Source organism: Rhinolophus ferrumequinum, chromosome 15 (assembly GCF_004115265.2).
Source record: "Rhinolophus ferrumequinum isolate MPI-CBG mRhiFer1 chromosome 15, mRhiFer1_v1.p, whole genome shotgun sequence".
In the NCBI taxonomy this organism is placed as follows: domain Eukaryota; kingdom Metazoa; phylum Chordata; class Mammalia; order Chiroptera; family Rhinolophidae; genus Rhinolophus; species Rhinolophus ferrumequinum.
Window position 1 is genome coordinate 24,236,096 of NC_046298.1, and position 19,886 is coordinate 24,255,981.

General features: G+C 38.9%; 1 protein-coding gene across 2 annotated transcripts in view; it reads right to left on the reverse strand.

The window, feature by feature from the left end:
- Positions 1-19,886, reverse strand: part of ADAMTS18 (ADAM metallopeptidase with thrombospondin type 1 motif 18) — a 121,538-nt gene that overhangs the window by 58,294 nt on the left and 43,358 nt on the right. Inside the window, exons 2-6 of one of the 2 annotated variants that reach the window (XM_033127188.1) lie at positions 8,089-8,371; positions 5,914-6,107; positions 5,568-5,651; positions 3,793-3,952; positions 2,409-2,514 (exon numbers count right to left, since the gene is read on the reverse strand). In XM_033127188.1, the coding sequence (XP_032983079.1) occupies positions 2,409-2,514; positions 3,793-3,952; positions 5,568-5,651; positions 5,914-6,107; positions 8,089-8,371 (827 nt within the window). Of the gene's footprint in view, positions 1-2,408; positions 2,515-3,792; positions 3,953-5,567; positions 5,652-5,913; positions 6,108-8,084; positions 8,372-19,886 lie in introns of both variants that reach the window. The other variant, XM_033127189.1, reaches the window with a different exon arrangement.

The window sequence follows — 19,886 nt, forward strand, 5'->3', positions numbered from 1 at the left end:
TCAGAAACTTGTGGTGGATGCATTTTATAAGAAAACTTTGATTTGTCCTTTACCACAGCAGATTCTAGCAATTACAGAATAAAAATAATTTTAGGTGGTTTATTCCCTAGAAATCATGTACATTACACCTAAATGATTCCCCAATCATCTGGCTGGGAGGATACATGTGACACTAATATATATACCCACATATGACACATAGACAGGGTTTACTTCAGGCCATAGTGAAGTGGTAGGAGATGGGAGAATACGCTTCTTTGGTCATCTCTGAAAAACTGAGCACACACACCAAAAGCATTGTGGTTTTCCTAGGGAGGCCAAAGATAGAGTGATACCAATTTTGTAATTAATTTAGTTGTTCTTTACCTAATTATGTAAAAGAATAATTATTGCCTCTAAAGAACATATTTTTAGGAAGCAGATATGATTCCTGTAGAGATGCACATGCTGTTTTGATATAATCTTATTACTATAGCTATCCTTTGAAGGTAGCCTATGCAAATAAATAATTATGTTCTAACCAGAGAGGAACCTGTTGTGACCCATGTCTATAAACCAGACATTTTCCCCACAGTCCCCCCAGTTTATCAGGCAAGTGATGCCTGGATGGCTGTGTAATGGAATCCTGTCTGTGAATGTCCCAGGTAATTCAGACGTGACAGATTCACAAATATGCTCAACATACGAGTGTAATCAACATATGAGAATACTCAAGGAAAGCATTTTCTCCTCCTCAGCTCTGTCCAATTCAGTTCCTTGCACTGAACTAGGAAACTAAGGGGGTTTATTTGAGAGCTACCCTTTCTACATATATTTGTGGAAGTCAATAACAGAAGGAAGTCTATGCAGTACCAGAGGAAAGAGTAAGAAGGAGAGAAATGAGGATGGGGTGGGGAGAGATTGAAGCCATTACTCAAACAGGAAACGGTAATTAACTTAGCCCGTCGCTAGAGTTTTATGGACATAAGAAAACCAAGTTTGAACTGAATCTCGAACTTAAAAAATGTTTAATTTTCTAATTTCCTTTGATTTAACATCATTTTAGAATATGCATTTTCAAAAAAAAAAAAAGAATATGCATTTTCTTTAGCACATGGCAAAAGTCATATCAAAATCTCTTGAAATGTCTGTTTCAAAATTTACCTCTATAAGGCCATATCATTTAGAACTTGAGTATGTATTTTATTTTATTATCTGTTCTTCCTCCTAATTCTGACTATTCTCTCCTCACACCATCTGGAGAATGTCTTTGCTTTTCCTTACGGAAATGTTGGATTTTTATTTTGGTAATTTTAACTCATAACCAAGAATGATTAAAATTTTTAATGGCCAGTACTTTGAAAAGTGAGAGATCTGTTCATTTGGACTTCATGCTGGTGAAACAAATTTAGACATATGTTTGACATTCATAGATATTTTATTTCCTGATCTGTACAAAGGGGCCTTGTATCTAATGGGCATTTTTGTACCACCATTCACAGTAAAATTGATTCATTCATATCTTGCTAAGAAAGTAGTTGTGTATATACATAAAATGCTGGGAATCTGTTGGATAACAGCAATGGTCGAGATTCAAATTTCCTGAAGATAACAAATTTAATTCATAAGAGACACTAACAAAAATATCAAAATATAAGTTGTAGATGTGGAATAGATGATGCTTGCTTGTATTTTTAAGTTGGAAATTAATTGGATGCTCTGAAAATGAGCATTCAATATAAATGTTGAATATAAGACATACTCACAAACATCCCTAAACTCATACATTGAAAGAGTCAGTTTGCAAAGCAATATGTTTATTACCATGTAGATGCTATTGTTCAAATATTTGAAAATTCTCTGTAGACTTGTGTTCATACCAGATTGCATGCCCCATAAAATAAATTCGTCTCATTACTCTTAGTTTTCTCATTCCTCATTTCTAACTCTATTCTCATGAAAGATTTACTAACACCAATTAAATGAATATTAAGTGCATGCAATGACACCAACTAAAAGAATATCCAGTAAATGCATCAAGTTTTTAAACAATTAATATGCCATTACACTCTGGGAATTTACATTTCTGCATGATTATTTTCTTAGTATAATGAACTAAAAGCATCTTTGCGGCGGCAAAACATGGAAGAAAATCAATGCCTAAATGACCAGAGGGTCCATTAAATAACTTGCAGCCCTTTTATGGACACAATGTAATACTGTGTGGTTTTTCAATGTTGTTGTTTAAAAAGAGCAATGTCAACAGTGACTGGCCTTTTTTGGGCCCTTCTTGTAGTCAGGCACTATTGTCAGCTTTGCACAAGATTTATCCTATGTATTCTGCCTTGATCAATAACAACCGTCAGAGGAATGCCAATGAATCACCCAACCAGTTTTCATATAAAGTGGTGAATCAAGGGGTCACTTACTTGTGCCCTGACTCATGTGCGATGGTGAAGGCCAGGCCAAGCCCCGTGTCCTCATTGATGGTACAACTTCGGTACTTACTGCACATCCCACTGATGGGGGCAAACCCTATTGAAAGATCAATTTCAAGTGTTAGTCCAAAGGGAACACACACAGGTATTTGATCATTTTTATGTCCTCAAAACGTTCTGCAGGTTTAGTTTAATGGATTCACATATTTAATTTTTTTGGGTAGGAAAACACTAAAAGTATATGGTTCTCTCTCCTGTCCAAATAGATAAATGCAGTATTTAGTATTTTCTTTCCTTTTAAGATATTGTCATCAATTGATCCTCCTAACAACCCTGTGAAGTCAGTACGAACATTGTAATTCTCATTTTACAAATAGGATAGTTAAGTTTATACGCCTTATCTAAGTTTACTATTTGGCTCAGAGCAACTGTTGAAATGATAACTAAATCAATGTAAAATGTTCACTTACCAGTAGGATTAGTGTCAAAATTCAAGGTACACTTTCTAAGAGAATACACATTCGGGTCTTTTTGTAAACCATATAAAATGGAAATGCCTAAATCATGTGAGATTAAATTCATTTTTTTCCTATTTACTATAATGCAACAAATATCCCTGTTCCCCAAAACTACTTCCGTCCAAGAGCAATTATAAAATCATTGCAGCCAGTCCTTGATTCAATCTGGAAGTACATGAACCAGTAGAACAAGGCTACATACATTTGTGAATTGATTGTACCCACCTTGCTGCCGTGATGTAAGTGAGACCACTTGGCAGACCTACTACAAAGGCACATATCATGGGTGGCATCACCACCATCATCATCAACACTGATCTAGATGACCATCAGTTCATTAAAAAAAGTGTTGAATTCCTACTCTATGCAATGGAAAACATTAGAAAATATAGTACAGATGTACAAGATTTAGTGCTTACTCACTGTCTTGTACCAATATAGAAGAGCTGAGTCCTTCAAAGGTCAAGTAACTTTCTAAAGGGGGCACTGCTACCAAGGGACACAGTGAAGTACCATGGAGACCAATCAGATTCTCTTCAGCTATCCAGTTTTGCAGTCATGATGCTTATGGACTAAACCACAGCTTGTCTAGTTAAATAACTTATCTCATGTCTCAATGAGCATCAGTAGAGTTAATAAAGAAAAATACAAAAGGAATGAAGCAAATGGGCTCCCCATTCCACACTGAGCTCAGATAAATAGAACAATATTCACCAGAGGGTACAGTAAGGATACTCCACAATTTAAATACTAGCTCTCCTTATTAAGGATAATAAGGGCCAGTCACCCAATAGAAAGTTTCCATACTGTGTTTTCAGCTAACAGGGGTGTGTGTGAAGCATCTGTTCATATCATACCTAGCGTGTCACATGGCTCATTCTTCCAGGAACAAATATCAAATCCCGTGAGTAAGATGGCGTGGTCATGCCTCTTGCCATTCTTTCCAATGAGGGCAGACTGCCACTGACAAAAACTATTCAGAGACTGGTCTGCATGATGGTTGATCAATAATCCTCCCTATGGGAAACCCACACAAATCAGAGCATGAATTTGTCAGAGATGAGAACGTTGCATCATTCCATTGTACAGGCAAACGCAGAAACATGTTTCTAGGGAGAAAGGTCAGTAGAGGAAAAAACTTGAGCTAAGGTTGAAGATAATGGGGGCGGGGGGCCGAGAGAGAGAGAGAGAGAGAGAGAGAGAGAGAGAGAGAGAGAGAGAGAGAGAGAGAGAGAGAGAGAACTAAAAACTATTTCAGATAAATTCTCACCATAGTTAAAGTAACTACAGAATTTCAGTCGTGTAGTTTATGACAAACTATATTTCTACAACAAATAACGTGACATCAGTTCGGAACATATTCATTTATCTCATGCTGATACCACTTTATAACTGTTATAACTTTTAGAACGTAATTACAAATTTATGATGATAAAGTTTCATGTCTCTTCACCAGAGCGTGAAAAAGGTAGTGACTATAGTTTATTTACCCCTCTGTCAAACTTTTCAGCAAAGAGCTTGGCATACCTAATAGGTTGCAATCAATCAATAAAGTGAAAGCTCACTGCATGGATGAAGAAACAAATAGTTACAAGATTCTAGAGGGTAAGGTAGTCCCAACCCTTAAAATAATTATTTATCAAAACGTTTGCTTAACATTAGTTAGGGCCACGTTGAGGGTTTTTAGAGAAGATATTCAATTATAAGTGAATTAGGATGCCGTGGGCTTAGTGTTCTGGAGAAAAGTATTAGCGGTAGGTTAAAGACAAAAGTGTCTTCCAAACAACACACACCCGTTCTACCATTCTAAAATTCCAAGAATAATTTGACAAGTTGTCAACCTCTGTAGCTTTACACACCTGGACAATTAGATTCATTTTTGTCTTGTCTCTGACTCCCTGCTTTGTACATTTATTATTGGCATTACAGAGAAAGAGGAAAAGCCACAGGGGATTTTAAAAATGGTCTGATTAGTAATCCCCACCTCAGAAAAATACAGTTTTAACCTCAGAACACTACAAAGCAGTGAGTGCCATGGAATTTAACACTTTATGTTCTCATTTTATAAGTCACCCCAAGCTTTTGTCTTGTACCTCATTGTAATCAATTCAGGGACAATAAAATATTCCTTGTTTATTATCTGTAGTACCTAGATGGTGCTGGGAAGATGGTAGGTTTATTACAATAATTTTCTGATCACTTATTTTCTGTATATTTTCACAATATCCTTTTGCATACACCTGCTAATACCCAGCATATCCAACTTGCAAAATCCAACTAACCCTTAAACCTATTACCAAATATACTGTCCTTGTGAAGCCTACGTAATATTTATATTTTTATATATAATATAATATTTGTATTTATGTTATACATGCATATTAAATCATATTTATGTGTTGTATATATACGTGTATATATATATATATGTTATACATATAATACATGTAATTATTTTGTGATATTTATACAACAAAGATAGTACTTCCCTTGAGGGTAGGATCTGCATAGTTTCAAATTTGAATTTCTGTGCATGGAATGACCAGTGCATGGATTGGCACACAGTAGGTGTTCAATGAGCATATCCTGAATGGCAGAATGAATGAAGAAATAAATGAAGTTTGCCACTTACAGGTTCTTGTTCCAGAAGAATGAGGCTCACCACAACAATGTTTATATCACTTCCAATGGTCCCATCTTTAAATAGGCTGGAAACCTGATGGATAATTGGAATCAAACACAAATAAACAAAGTCTGAAAATGTCCAAAACGGTGGAGGAGACTCAGTGAGAAATATTTATAAGTATACACGCTTTAGTTTCACCAAATATACGTATAATGAAACAATTTCCTCAAAACTCAATTTTTTCAATAAAATCACATGGCTACATCTGCTATTCAACCCCCACAAGGGAATTCTCGGATTTCTAGCTGTTTGGGAGAGCCAGAAGGGTTGGAGTCCTGACAGCTTCCCTTACCATGTTCATGACTGTGAGAATGTACGTGGTGACATTTGCCTTCCCATGCTTTTCCACCATTTTCTTGTCTGCTACCACAAGGGTTTCCACGTTTAGCCCCTTTTGTGACTTTCCAGCTGACCTTCTGGGCCGTCCTGTGCTCCCGTATTCATCAAACCTGAGATAGGTGTCCTCTGTGGGAGGCTTTGGGGCGTCTACAATGAACACAAGAGCATTTGGCAGGGATATCAGTACAAACATCTGGGTGAGAACGAAATCTAAACCAGGGGAGGAGAAGGACCATGTAACCGACACTTCACTAATCCACTGATAAGTGACGCCATCAGGGCCCGGGGTTTTGCACCTAGTTTGTGGTCAAGACAGATTCATTCAATTGAAGTTTGGATGGATGGGTGGATGGATGGATGGATTCAATAACTCAAAAATGCTCTAATGAGGAAAAGAAATGCTATAATTCTGGTTGGCAGAGCAGGCCAAGAAAAATCAATTTTGTGGGATTAGTCTTTAAAAAGAGAAAATGCTCATTTTATTTTATTGTGGAAAAAAACGGCAGAAATAAACATTCTTTGCATTTGAATTCATGGTAACACTTTCTATATTATTTTCTAAATAAAATTTAGGAATACATATCCTGTAGAACGTTGTCCATGTCTTATGCTCTTGTTTTAGCAACACAAACTTTGACGTAGCATAAAATGAGTGGTCAGTAAAGTCTCTTTGGCCTAGTGTTGACTTAGTTTTTGGGGCAACAGCATAGTCAGGGGTGATATTGAAAACCATGTCAAATACTTTGTAACAGGTAAGGTGTGGGAACCCTTTTAAAAGAATGGATACTGTCCTTGGGAAAGTAACTGTGTGTAAACTAATATAGAATTATTTTAGTATTTTAACAGCTGGTACAGTTACGTATAATAGTGATGTGTGCTCTCCAGAGAGGGGAATTAAAAGATCAAACCAATTAGAGGTAGACTGAAAACCTCAGGTTGGCTACTCTGATGAGTGACCTGAGTCTAGCTTTGATATCTCATTGTCATTACCAATACCATTACAATTATTAGTAATAATAAGTAGATGTCCCTAAAGGAGAATATTTCCATAACATCCCAAATGTGAAAACCAGTTAAAATAGTAAAAACACTGTTTTTCATTATTGCACCTAATCAGCATCTCAGTGGTACCGGTTCCCTTGCTCTGTGTGGGTAAGACCATCACCTGGCTGCTCTGTCCAATCCATTTGCCACTTGCAGCTACTGAGCCTTTGAAATGTGGTTGGTGACTGGAGGAACTGAGTTTTAAATTTTATTTAATTTTCATTAATTTTAAAAAGCAATACTTGATTCGGTTATTGAAAAACTTCAGTACGTTAGGAACAACTTGAATATGTAAATCTACTTTTTCAACCTTAAATTTCGTGAAATCTAATACGGATTAAGTATTTCCGGTGACAGATTATCATCTGACTTGAAACCATGCTCTAAGAGTAAAATAAATACTAGATTTCCAGAAGTGAATGTAAAACATAATTTGTTATACTGATGATATGTTAAGATGATATATATATATGGAGTTAGATGAAATATATTATTAAATATACTTAAAATTAATTTACCTCTTTTTAAAATTTCTTAAAATGTGGCTATTGGAACATTTAAAATTACATATGGGGCTGGCATTATATTTCTATTGGACACTGCTGGTCTAGAAAGAACAGAAGGTTGTGCCTGGGTCAAAAGACCGAGCCAGGGGTCCTGCATTTCACTGCTACCTCCTCTCAGATGCCAATGTTGTTTCCTGGGAAGTTTCTCCTTCAAGTCCTCAAAAGGAACACTCAGCCCCACCTGCAGATTCACCTCTGATTTCTGTCATTACTGGAAAACTTAGTACTTTTCTCATGAGCACAGAGACAATATTGGAACTTGTGACTAAAAAATAGGAGGTGCTAAAAGAACAAAAAAGCATACGAAAATCTTGCCTAGTTTAACCCCCCCAAAATTTATAATTGAGCACCTAGTGCTTTTCTGATAGGGATGATGACTGGTCCATCTCCAAGACTAATTTCTGGGGGTGCTCAGTGTAGCCCCACCTTAATTTGCAAAGTCAGCACACCGAATGGCACTCAAGGAAACCTATCGAGGGCCCCATAAGAACAGAACAAGAAAAAGTTTCCTTACATACATTTCTTGCGTCGTCCACAAAAATGCTGCTTTTGCAACCTTCGATGGTGATGCTCTGTTTCTTGACTCTGAGACGTGTGGGGAGTGTGACTTGGGATGTGACCAGGATAATTCTGGCTGGAGCCGGGGTAGCCATGGTAATGCTGGACCGTCTCTTCGGCCGTCCTTTTGTACAGCACGTGAGGATGGTGGCCTGCAGGTGAACTGTAGTTGTGTTCCTGGGCCAGTAGCTGAGGTAATGGTGAGATGAGGAATTCATTTTTCCGTGTCCTTATTAGACCTGACTAAAAAGCCAAACACAAAGAAAACATGAATGATTCCATGTATCCTTTTTTTATGTGTTGATTTTCAGCAACTGTTTATTGGCAGTATACTCCCTGTGTGCAGGCACTGTGTTAAATGCTTGACACGTATCATCTCATTTGATCTGCACCATTACCAGTGGCAATTCTTATCACCCCCATTTTACAGATGAGAAAACTGAGGCTAAGTCAGTGAGTCTTCGGAAAGCTAGGATTGGCACTATCAGAGAGGAAAAATAATTTTCCTTCTACCCTCTTAAGTTCTTGGCTGAGACACCCTTATTAAAAAAAAAAAAGACAGGCTAACAGGAGAAAAACAAACAGATGTTTAACAACATGTATACCTCTTGTATACATGGGAGATACCCAGGAAAACTTGCCAAAATGGCCCCAGCCGCCACCTTAAATCTGTTTTTTATTACAGAGGTATCTCAGCCAAGAACCTAGAAGGTGTGAAAAGTTGACCTAACAGAGCCAGAGCTGCCATTCCAGAGGAACTGCATGTCTTACTCCTTGAACCTTTGAAAAGTATAAACTAGACAAAATAACCTTTGGACTGGGCCAGAGGAACATTGTCTTACAAACAACTGTTTGTAAAACTAACAGGAAAACAGACCGCCTGACCACGAGGACTGTTGATTGTGGACACTCTTTCTGCAGATAAAATCAGTAATCAGCCATGTACAACTAAAGAATAACTCAACTTGTTAGCACCAACAGAAATGTCTTTCCTCTATTCATGCAATCATTTCCCTTCCTTTTCTCATAAAAACCCCTTGTCCTCACCCTGTAATCAGGACACGACTTGGGTTTCCTGCCTGAATCTGTGCCCTCGGATTGCAATTCTGTGCTTTTAAATAAACACTTGTTGCCTCTCACTCCGGCTTTTTATTTTTAAGTTAAAAAGGAAGATAAAATGACTTTTCCTCCCCTATACTCTCTTAGTGGAGTTTGCACACACTTCCTTCACCCACGATCTTTTCCCATAGATTTGCTAGGCTTTCGGTGCTCACTGCTTATGTCTCGTCGTAAACACCATCTCCTTAGAGAAGCTATACTCATGACCCTGTTTAAAACTACCCTCCCCCCACTTCCAAATTATTTCAGGCCACAGGTTATTTGCTTTAGCCTATCTTCAAAGAAAGAAACAAACAAAATGCAACCTTCTGCCCACCACCTCGGATGTACAATTTCAATGTACACACTGATGGCAGGAGCTGCACTGTCGTGTCCCTGGTGTATGGCACACATCACCAGCGAATCAAACATCTGTTGACTAAGTGAATTCAAGAAACTCAGAGCGGTGGGGATGCTGAGGGCATGCCAGCAGCCTGCCTGACCCCTAACAGCAAGGGGAACCAGAGCTGGGCACTGACATGTTCAAATTCATAAAACCATGAACCCTTTCCACATGACAGAAGTGAAGCCAGAGGACTCCATGCAATACCTGATTTAAACCTGACAGCTACCCTGTGAAGAAATCTCAGCTGGAAGCACAGGTAGAATTCAGGTCCCCCATGCCCTCAGCAGGGAGGGCCCTCACCTCTTCCAAGCTGTGTGAAGACAAAAGACACCATTTACAGTCTCCAACAGACAGAGTGAACAGTTAAAAGGAAAAAAAAAAGTGAATTATCCACGAAAGCCCTGCAGCCCTTACTAACTTCCTAACTTGGTTAAACTAATATCAAAGGCTTAAACCACTTGCGTGTCTTAACTGGACTAACCGGTTTGGAAGCTTTCTTTTTGTCTCTCCCAGTTTCATGAGAACCATAGACAACTCAAATGCAGGGTGAATACTTCTGCATTGAGAAAGTAATAATGATAATAATAATAATAATAATAATAAATTGTCATCCTATAATGGGACAAACACACTGGGCCCACACAGCCCTCTATTTTACAGTTCAGAGTGACATGGACAAAAATTGAGAACAATTCTTTATAACAAAACAAGGGTTTTAAAGTGCTGGATATTAAGGAAGAAAACTATTCTTGGGGGTTTAGTTTGATGGAAAACATTGGGGGCCAACCAAATAAATACATTTTGTAGTTTAAAAATATAAACCCAGTACATCCAAAAGGAGTCATCTGTTTATTTGTAGAAACTATGAAGCACTTTGAGTTACTGAACACATGCGACCTTCCGGCTAAATAGTGGTGAGCAAAACAGACACGAGCTCTCATGTGGCTTCTGATTAAATGGGGGAAGCAGGGATTAAACAAGGAAAGATCACAAATGGGTATGAAATATTCCTTTGTGTAAAGCATGAAGAAAAACAGCAGGGTTCTCGGAGAGAAAATAATGGAAAGGATGAGGAAAATGGGGAAACAAACTTTAGAATGGGAGGTGATGTGACGCTTTTCTGAGACGAGCATTTTCATAGAGACCAGAAGCCCTTTCCTGGTTCGTGCAGGGGAAGCCCAGATGGACCTAAAAGATGGGCAACTCAGAACTAAGGAGGGAAGAAGCCAGTGAGGGAGAGGAGGGCATCAGAGACCCAGTGGCTAAGAAGGGGATGGGGAGTGAGGACACCCTCAGGCTTCCCCTAGGCTAGAGAAGGAGAGGAAAGACCCCGAGCCCATGAAGATGTGGGTGTCACAAGCTGAGTGCTGTCCTCAACTCCTCACCCATGGGGCCCCCTTTCCCTCAGAAGACCAAGGGAGCCAGAGATAAAGATCTGGCAGCGCCCCCTTCTGGACTGAAGTGTCAGCTCACAATGTTGCTCCTACAATAAGTGTCCCATCTTCTCCAATGTTAAAGACCTAAAGTCTGAGTCATATAACTTAGCTGTTAAGTTTAAACATTAAATGGCTACTGACCAGGAGTCAATATTTTATTCAGATCAGATTTTACCATTTTATACTTTTAAAAAGGAGATACTATGTTTTATTTGTTGCCAGTTGTTTCTTCTTTTAGATTTCAATGGCCGAAATAATTCTCAAAGGATTCATGTCAGATCTATTTAGATTTCAATGGCCAAAATAATTCTCAAAGGATTCATGTCAGATCTAAATCACACTTCAAGAAATCCTCCTCAATTTCCCTTTTAAACAACCCACCATCTAGGTCATAATTAAATGGGATCAAAGTCTTGAGATTTAACACAAAAAAGGGAGACTGCAGAACCCAGAAATAGTTGATAAATTAAGTGGTGGTGTGAAAGCACAGTTTTTAAAAATTTCAGAGTGAACAACCTTGAAGATAAATGAAAAGTTAGAAGCTGTATGCTCCCTGAAGACAGGATCCGTGTTTTAAGTGACTCATATCCCAGCACTTATACCTGTTAAATAACGAAAGACTAAAAGGCTGAATGGATTAATGATGTTTGCTAAAAGTGAACCAGAACTTCCAGAGAGACAATACGTCTTAAAGAAATACCTTGAAATAATAATAAAGAACCCTATGGGCAGTATCATTATTCTATTTCTATTTTTTAGTAAAGACTAAATGACAGAACAACAAAGCAGCTCTCATGAGGCTGGTTGGAGAAATACTGGCACTGGCAAAGGCATACATCTGTGGTTATCAGTAATCAAATAATTTAAAATATTATCATTGAATAATGGCAATTGTTTTTCATTTGTTAATTTTTAACCTATCTCTGAAAACAGCACCAGGAAAAAAAAATATTGTGACTTCAGTGAAGATATCACATTCTTTTTTTAAAAAAACTATTATTTTATACAAAAAATAGCACTAAAAAATAATTGATTTGTGGTCCAACATGTATGAGGACACCCCAATGGAGAAATCTCAGTTCAGAATAAGGAAAAAGCTTAAGAAAGTGTAGTCAATATGAAACAGAAATCCACAGTCCAAGGGTTGGGGGAGGAGAGAGACAGCATCCAAGAAATGAAAGCCTAAGAAGGAAAAGGCTGAGAATGTCTTTAATTGAGGAAAACCATCAGCATGAGGATGTTTTAGGATTTTGTGAAGAAGTAACAAACATTAAGATAAAATGGAATGGCACAAAGACAAGAAATTAAGGGACATGCTCAACATAAAAATGAAACAGGTTTAGAGGTAAAATTTAAGCTCTGCTGCTTGCTGGCTGGGTTTAAGCATTCCGAACTTCTGTTTACATTTTTTTGTTTTTCTTTTTTTCCCTTCTGTGAAATGGGAATGAAAGTATCCCTATTCGGGGTTTCTCATTGGTTAAAAAAGTGAATATTTATCAGGCACAGTGCTAAATTGTGAATTGCTCAGGAAATGGTAACATAAAAAAATAGAGCCATGGTGACTTTTCAAAAGGAAACTAGAGACTTGAGAATATGTAAAAAATTGTTTACCATGTCCCAGGTAAGAACAAGCAGAACTATCTAGGCCAATGATCAAGCTGAGGAGACAAAATCTGATGTTGTTATTCCAACCGTTATTATGTAATAGTTATTATGCTATTACACCGAAACTGATAGCATCCTCAATTCTCTATAAGGTACACAATTCTACGAAATCAAAATTGAACTTTCTGCCATCTGTATCTACACATGTGGAAATGGTTTAATAGGTAACTTGGACAGGTTCTCCCCTACGGACATAGATTCTGAAAAAAGAACGTGTGTTCAGGATTCCCTGTTACTGTTAAAGGGGGAAGAAATCTCTTTGAGAGAAAAAAACTCAAAAATATCTATGTCAACAAAAATCTGTCATTTCCCACCTATTCATTGAAATCAGTATTACCGTCAACAGGACTCACAATAGAATTATGATTTAGAAGGGGATGTATGCTTCCCAGATTCATACACACAGTAATCTTCCTTCAAAAAACTGAAAAGCCCAGTCAATCCAAACGTAGTCAGCTACTGTCAATATCCCCAAATTGCTCACAGCCGGATGGTGGTGGTGGACGGGGATATAAAGCTCGTACCAGCCACAAAGTATTTTCTATTCTGTAGGGGTGACTGGCCCCTTTCCTCCTTCCCCTTATCTCCTAGGGAAGTTTACAAACTTCTCAGACACTCAAGTCCCTAATTTGTAAAATAGCAATAATAATAGCACTTCCCTTAGAGGATTTTTAGAGGATGAAATGAGTTAATACTTGTAAAGTGCTAAGAACAGTGCTTGGCACAGAGAAAACACTCATTACCTGTTTACTGTTATCATTACTATATTTGATGATTTGAGGGAACAAATCAGAGAAGTCATGCCTGTTTCTAACTGTGTATTGTGATTTTTCTCTTCCAATAAGACCTGTAATTCTGGAAAGTGGCGTAAATATTCTTTCTGTTTATTGAGAAGAAACAATGAAAGGACTAAATGTGGCCTTAAGACCTGAAAAGAGACACATTAATGAAATTCTTGCAAACATAACTGACGATATTTAAAGACAGAGGAAAAACCATGAATTTTCTACCGGAGAGAGTTGCTTCAACCAAAGATTCCAGGTTTTAGTTTTGATTTGTTTGTTCATTTGTTTTGGTGGGGGTGGGAACGGCGGGTGGAAAGGAAATCACTAGACGGCTCCTCTTAAATGACCATTTTGGACCCATTAACTTCTCATCCATAAAGTTCACAGGTTAACACGTTTAAATCCAGCCTTCCTCCTATCTGAAGACCCGATCTCTTCTCCACCTGCCCTCCACTGAAAAGAGGCAGAATCATGGAGAAAGGGTCTTAGAGAATTAAATGGATGGTTACTGCTGGGAGAAAATAAAGCAAAGCAGACTTTCTGGAGAATATGGCAGAATGCACCATGACTGTGGTCTGAAGCGCTCAAGTTACATGTTGGCCACCTGTTTAAATGGGACAGGTAAAGGCCCACCTCCTCCCAGTGAACCCCTGCGCAGATCACCCGAAGACTGTTCAACAGATGCTCACTGAGCAGTCCACCTGTGGTACATGCAGGTAAATCACTGGGCAAAATGTTTTCCCAGGTGACCCCGGAGCTCAGCTAGGCAGGTAGAATCTCCATGCACTCACAGTCAATATGGCTTCCTGAGTCACACTGGTTATGACAGATTAGGGGGGGAAAGGGCCAAAACTCTTGCTTCAGAAGTTCTTAGAAATGGCTAGCTTTTCTCTCTTTCCTAGCTAGGGATGCTCAGCTACTTCTTCAAATACTCCAGTAGGGTCAACATGAATTATCCTTTTCTTTCACTTACCCTACCCAAATTTGGTCCCAAAACAACATTAACCAGCATGGCTTTGACCCTATGCAAAGGCTTACGCTACTGACATAAAGATGAATCATCTCAGGCCCTTCTTCAAAGCACTTAAACTATAAACTGTCTGTACTGCTATCGATTATGTCATTCTAGTGGCTCTTAAGAGATATTAATAACACACTGATGAAACGTACTTATTTGGCTAATTAACAACATTTCTACTGAAATAAACACTTAATGACTTCAACAGCCCAAATCTCAGGAGACCAAGATGCAGTGGCTCACAACACAATGGGTGGAATGATGCGAGCCGTTCTGTCCAATGTGTGACTGACTGTGTCCATTTTCAGAAGGGCATATATTCCTAAATGGCTCCGTTTATTTTTTAAACAATGTATTAATATCAAAATGGTTGACGTGTTTACCGTGGCCTATTACATTTTAGTATTAATTTCAAAAAAAAATTAAATCCACAAATGCTCATACATGCAGTCTTTATAAGCAGTCACAATCTATGTTTCAACATTTGTAAATTAATCCAAGTAGTTTAATCATGATCCATAGATGCCAGGGAGTCCCTCTCCTTTTCCCCCATCTTCCTTCACTGCCCTCATCTGGAGGAACAGTTCATTGCTTCCCGGGTATCACACGCTGTGCAAAACATTCTATCTGCAAAATCTCATCTGACTCTTACAACAGTCCTATTTCATGGGCACTTTCTTTATATCCCAGGGTTATCTGACCACACAGCCGTCTTTGCCCTTAAACACACACCCCATTAGGAGTCAGAAAAAATTCCAGAAACACTGTATCGTATAATGGAAATTTGCTAAGAGAGAAGTTGAATATTCCCCTAAAAGATAAAATAAAAACTTAAAAATAAGGTAAATATATGAGGTAATGAATGCACTCATTAACTTGATAGAGGGAAATCCTTTCACATGATTTTCAAATCATCACATTATATGCACTAAATACCTTACAATGGTGTCAATCAAAACTCAATAAAGCTGAAAAAAAAAGAAAAGAAAGGTTCAATATGACGTTTTGAGGGGGGAGTAGGGTAGCAACTCAAATAAATACTCTTAGGGTATGTCTCTTAAGAACAAAACACTTTTGGGCTGGCTTAATGTAGGTCGTAACTTGTATTAACTTCCTTTTTCTGTCCCTTAGGATGGATCCAAAGAACACAGATACCCATAACACAGGTCTTCCAGAAACCAAGGCTAGGATCAGGTAGCACTAAAATCAGAATGTCATCCCTTTGGCTTACTTACCTTCTCAATTGTCACACCAAAGGGAGAGTGTTCAACAGTATCACTGAGAAAGCTTCTCCATGGATCTGGAGATAACTGGCTCAATTGCTCCCTGGAACGTACCCTTACAGGACATTACTAAGCTAGTTCAGGTTCCCCCTGCGATGCTCTGGTTTTCTCCTTTCTAGTGTAGGGCAAGTACTTCCAGGGTAGGGCTGTGCTACTCTGCTTTGCAACACCCACAGCACGTCCTGTATGTCAGAGATACTCCACAACATCTTTGGGAGATAAATACACAAAATAAGAAGGAAGAGGGACCCCATCTTCCCTTCCCCTCTGATAGCTGAATATGCCCTGACAATCAACAAGAAGGACAGATGCCAAAGGTGCATGACCCTTATCAGCAGGTTTGGTCATGAAGACTTTCTTACTTAGGGAAGAAGCTATTTGACAGTCTTGTGTCACACAATCCTCTCTGCTCCAGCCTCTCCTCGAGAAGCAGATCAATTCAAAGGAAGCTTCAGAAGGATGTCATTTGGAAAACACATGATTGCCACAATGGCTAGTGGTTAATTGTGAGGAACCAAGTCAAGATAGCTAGCATGTCTGGATTTAATAGAAACCAGACTTTCCATGAACTTCACATGAGACCACGCAGCCAGCCTTTCTCCCTAGATCATTCCAGACTTTGGTGCTGTATCTGCTGCTAACAGTTCTTCTCCACCACATGTCCGCATCCTCTGGAAGCGGGGAGCATGCTAAATGTCTGGGAGAAGATGGTCATAACTCACATCCGTCTACATGGTGTTTTGTAATGTCAATTTCAGAATCCAACTTTGTGCTCCCAACCCCAAATTCCCATTTTATCCTAACAACTTTCTATCGAATGTAGCATCACGCGGTTAACAACGTTGACCAATTTCAACGTACAATTGATCTCTTGAGCATCTAACTCTGCCCTTCCCTACGTTCTCATTCCAGCTCAGTTATGTACCGCCAGGCCTACCACAAAGCTATCTCATCTCCCTGTGGGCAATCCCTATCCTCTCTTGCTCCAAAGTTACCACAAAGCTATCTCATCTCCCCAGGCCTACCACAAAGCTATCTCATCTCCCTGTGGGCAATCCCTATCCTCTCTTGCTCCAAAGTTAGTTTTGTAAAGCATCGTTTTGAACAGGTTCACATTCATGCTGTAGTATTACAAGATGAGGGCCAGTACAAGAAGTAGGGATTTCAAACCACTTTGCAATCCAGTCCAATCTAAATACAGACTCTGGGGGCTTCTCTACCCATCTTCTACACCTTTTTACAGAAGTCCAAGTATACTGGCTCCATCACTGTCCCATGAACAACACAGACAAACTCCCATTCCAGGACCTTGGTGATTGCTGTTTCTTGGATCTAGAAGGTACTTTCCCCAGATACCCCACTTCGTTTAGATTTTTGCCCAAAGGCCACCTCTTCAAACCACCCCATAAAAATAGAGTAAACCTCATCATTCCCCATGTCAGTCAGCTTTAGTTTTCTGTGCAGTCCTTCTCATTACTTGATGGTTCATCGTGTAGTGGTTTGCTTGTGTGTTTATTATCTGCCACTCCTACCGGTATTAGCTCCATAAAAGCTAGGGCTGTGTCTATCTTGCTTGTTTTCGTATGTCCCGTGTTTGGCACATGGTAGGTGCTCTGTAAATATTTGCGGAATTAATTAATGAGCTAGAAATAAGGCAATGTGTTTGGTACTAAGGGAGACATAAAAACAAGCACGGCATTGATGGACTTAAGGACATTTCTGCAACAGAAGACAATCATATAACCAGTTAATCAGATATATTATATCCCGGTCCTGATTTATCGTCCCAATTTACATGCCCCTTGAGTAGGCTCCTTTACCAACCTGTACTTTGCCACAGCACTTATCAAAGGGTCTTTTATCCTCTCCTTGCAATGTAAACACCTGCAAAGTAGAGATAGTATTGTACTTGACTTTATATCCTTGGTATTCAGATGGCATTGGCATGACATGCAAATCATACTGAATCAGTGAAGGACTATACAAATTCCTGTGGACGTACAAAGTCAGGGCAGACCACCTCTGAGGATAATATTCAAACTCTTGTATAGTAAGGAACAACAGAAGGTTTTGAAGGAAAAAGCCATAAGAATTGATCTGTTTTATAGAAACCTGGCTGGACCCAAGTTGTAAGAACTCTCTGCCTCCTGTAACAGTGAAGGATAAACTAATTTGACACTTTATGTTTTGTCAGGTATGATCATGAAATATGACCAAAATTTAGACAAGACTAGAAAATTATATGACAAGCACACATTAGCTAACATCCAGTTTGTCAACTCATACTACGCTATCTGTGCTTCAGATTTCTTTTCTAAAGAGCCTAAATACTGTAGATACCCCTGAAAATAAGACCTAGCCAGACCGTCCGCTCCAATGCATCTTTTGGAGCAAAAATTTATATAAGACCCGGTCTTATACTCTATTATGTTAGACAAGACAGGGTCTTATTAGAGTAAAATAAGACTGGGTCTTATATTAATTTTTGCTCCAAAAGATGCATTCGAGCTGATGGTCCGGCTAGGTCTTATTTTGGGGGAAACATGGTAAACATATTCAAGTATGGAAATCTAAACTCTCAGTATCAAATCAACTAAGGTGCATATTTCCATGTAAGAATAGAATCTCCTGCCATCAAAACTCGAACTCCTTGTTATCTGAAAATCAATAATCAATATATTATTGGTGTCTCTTGCTATTTAAATTCTCACTACCCAAATGTGCTTGGTTTCCAAGTTTAGAGCGTAAGGCATTGAGGTAGTTGATGGTTAATACACGTTTGCTGAAAACAGTGATTTTCCTAGGAGGAACAGTTGACAGGGGTCCTCTCACTCTCACAGCTAGAGCTGCATCAACAGTGCCTGTTCTATTTGCAAGATAGGGGAGCCATCATTGTGAAATAAATGATGCTCCTCCATTCCCAAGGCTGCCGCCTGCTGATACACAGCATCAGGGAGACATATGTTGATACTTGTTTCTGTAGTGGTGATGGCTCATGTCAAGCCCTCCACCCCACCTTGCCCGGCCTACCTTGGAACTGACAGCATTCATTTTTTTAAAAAAGACAGCTGTAGCTGGAAGCCATGCCAATAACCAGCTGTTGGAGACGTGATGGAATACGCCAAGAGGCATCCACCCACTGGGTAGCTGTACAGAGAGGCTAGAGGACTCACTGGACTTCCCAAGCTCTCCCAGGTGGTGTGGAAGAGCCAGAAGTGAATACTGAGTGTACAAATACATTATTATTTACTACAGTTACACCATGCTGTACAGATCTCCTGAACTTATTCATCCTGCATAACTGAAACTTTGTACTCTTTGAACAACATCTCTCCATTTTCCCTTCCCTCTGGTCTCTGGTAACCACCAGGCTATTATTCTCTGATTCCATGGGTGTGGTTTTTTTCAGAGTCCACATATAAGTGAAATCATATAGTATTTGTCCTTCCGTATCTGGCTTCTTTCACTTAGCATAATGTCTTCCTGGTTCATCCAGGTTGTTGCAAATGACAGGATTTCCTTCTTTTTATGTCTGAATAATATTCCATTCTATACGTATGCCACATTTTCTTTATCTACTCATCCGTTCATGGGCGGTTCTCTTGATCCCATATCTTGTCTATTGTGAATAATGCTGCAAAGAACGTGGGAGTGCAGACATCTCTTTTAGATCCTGATTTCATGTCCTTTGAATATATGCCCAGAAGTGGATCATGGAGTAGCTCTATTTTTTTTCAGAAACCTCCATGTTGTTTTCCATGACTGTACATCCCCATCAACAGTATACAAATTATTCCTTTTCTCCACGTCTTTCCCAACACTTACCTCTTGTCTTTTTGATAATATCCATTCTAATAGGTGTCAGATGATACCTCATCGTTGTGGTTTTGATACTCATTTCCTTGATGACAGTAAGGTTGAACACTTTTTCATAACCCTGTCGGCCATTTGCGTGCCTTCCTTTGTGAAAAGTCTATTCAGGTCCTCTGCCTATTTTTTTAATCAGGTTATCTGTTTTCTTGCTATTGAGTTCCTTATATATTTGGGATATTAATAACCACTTACCA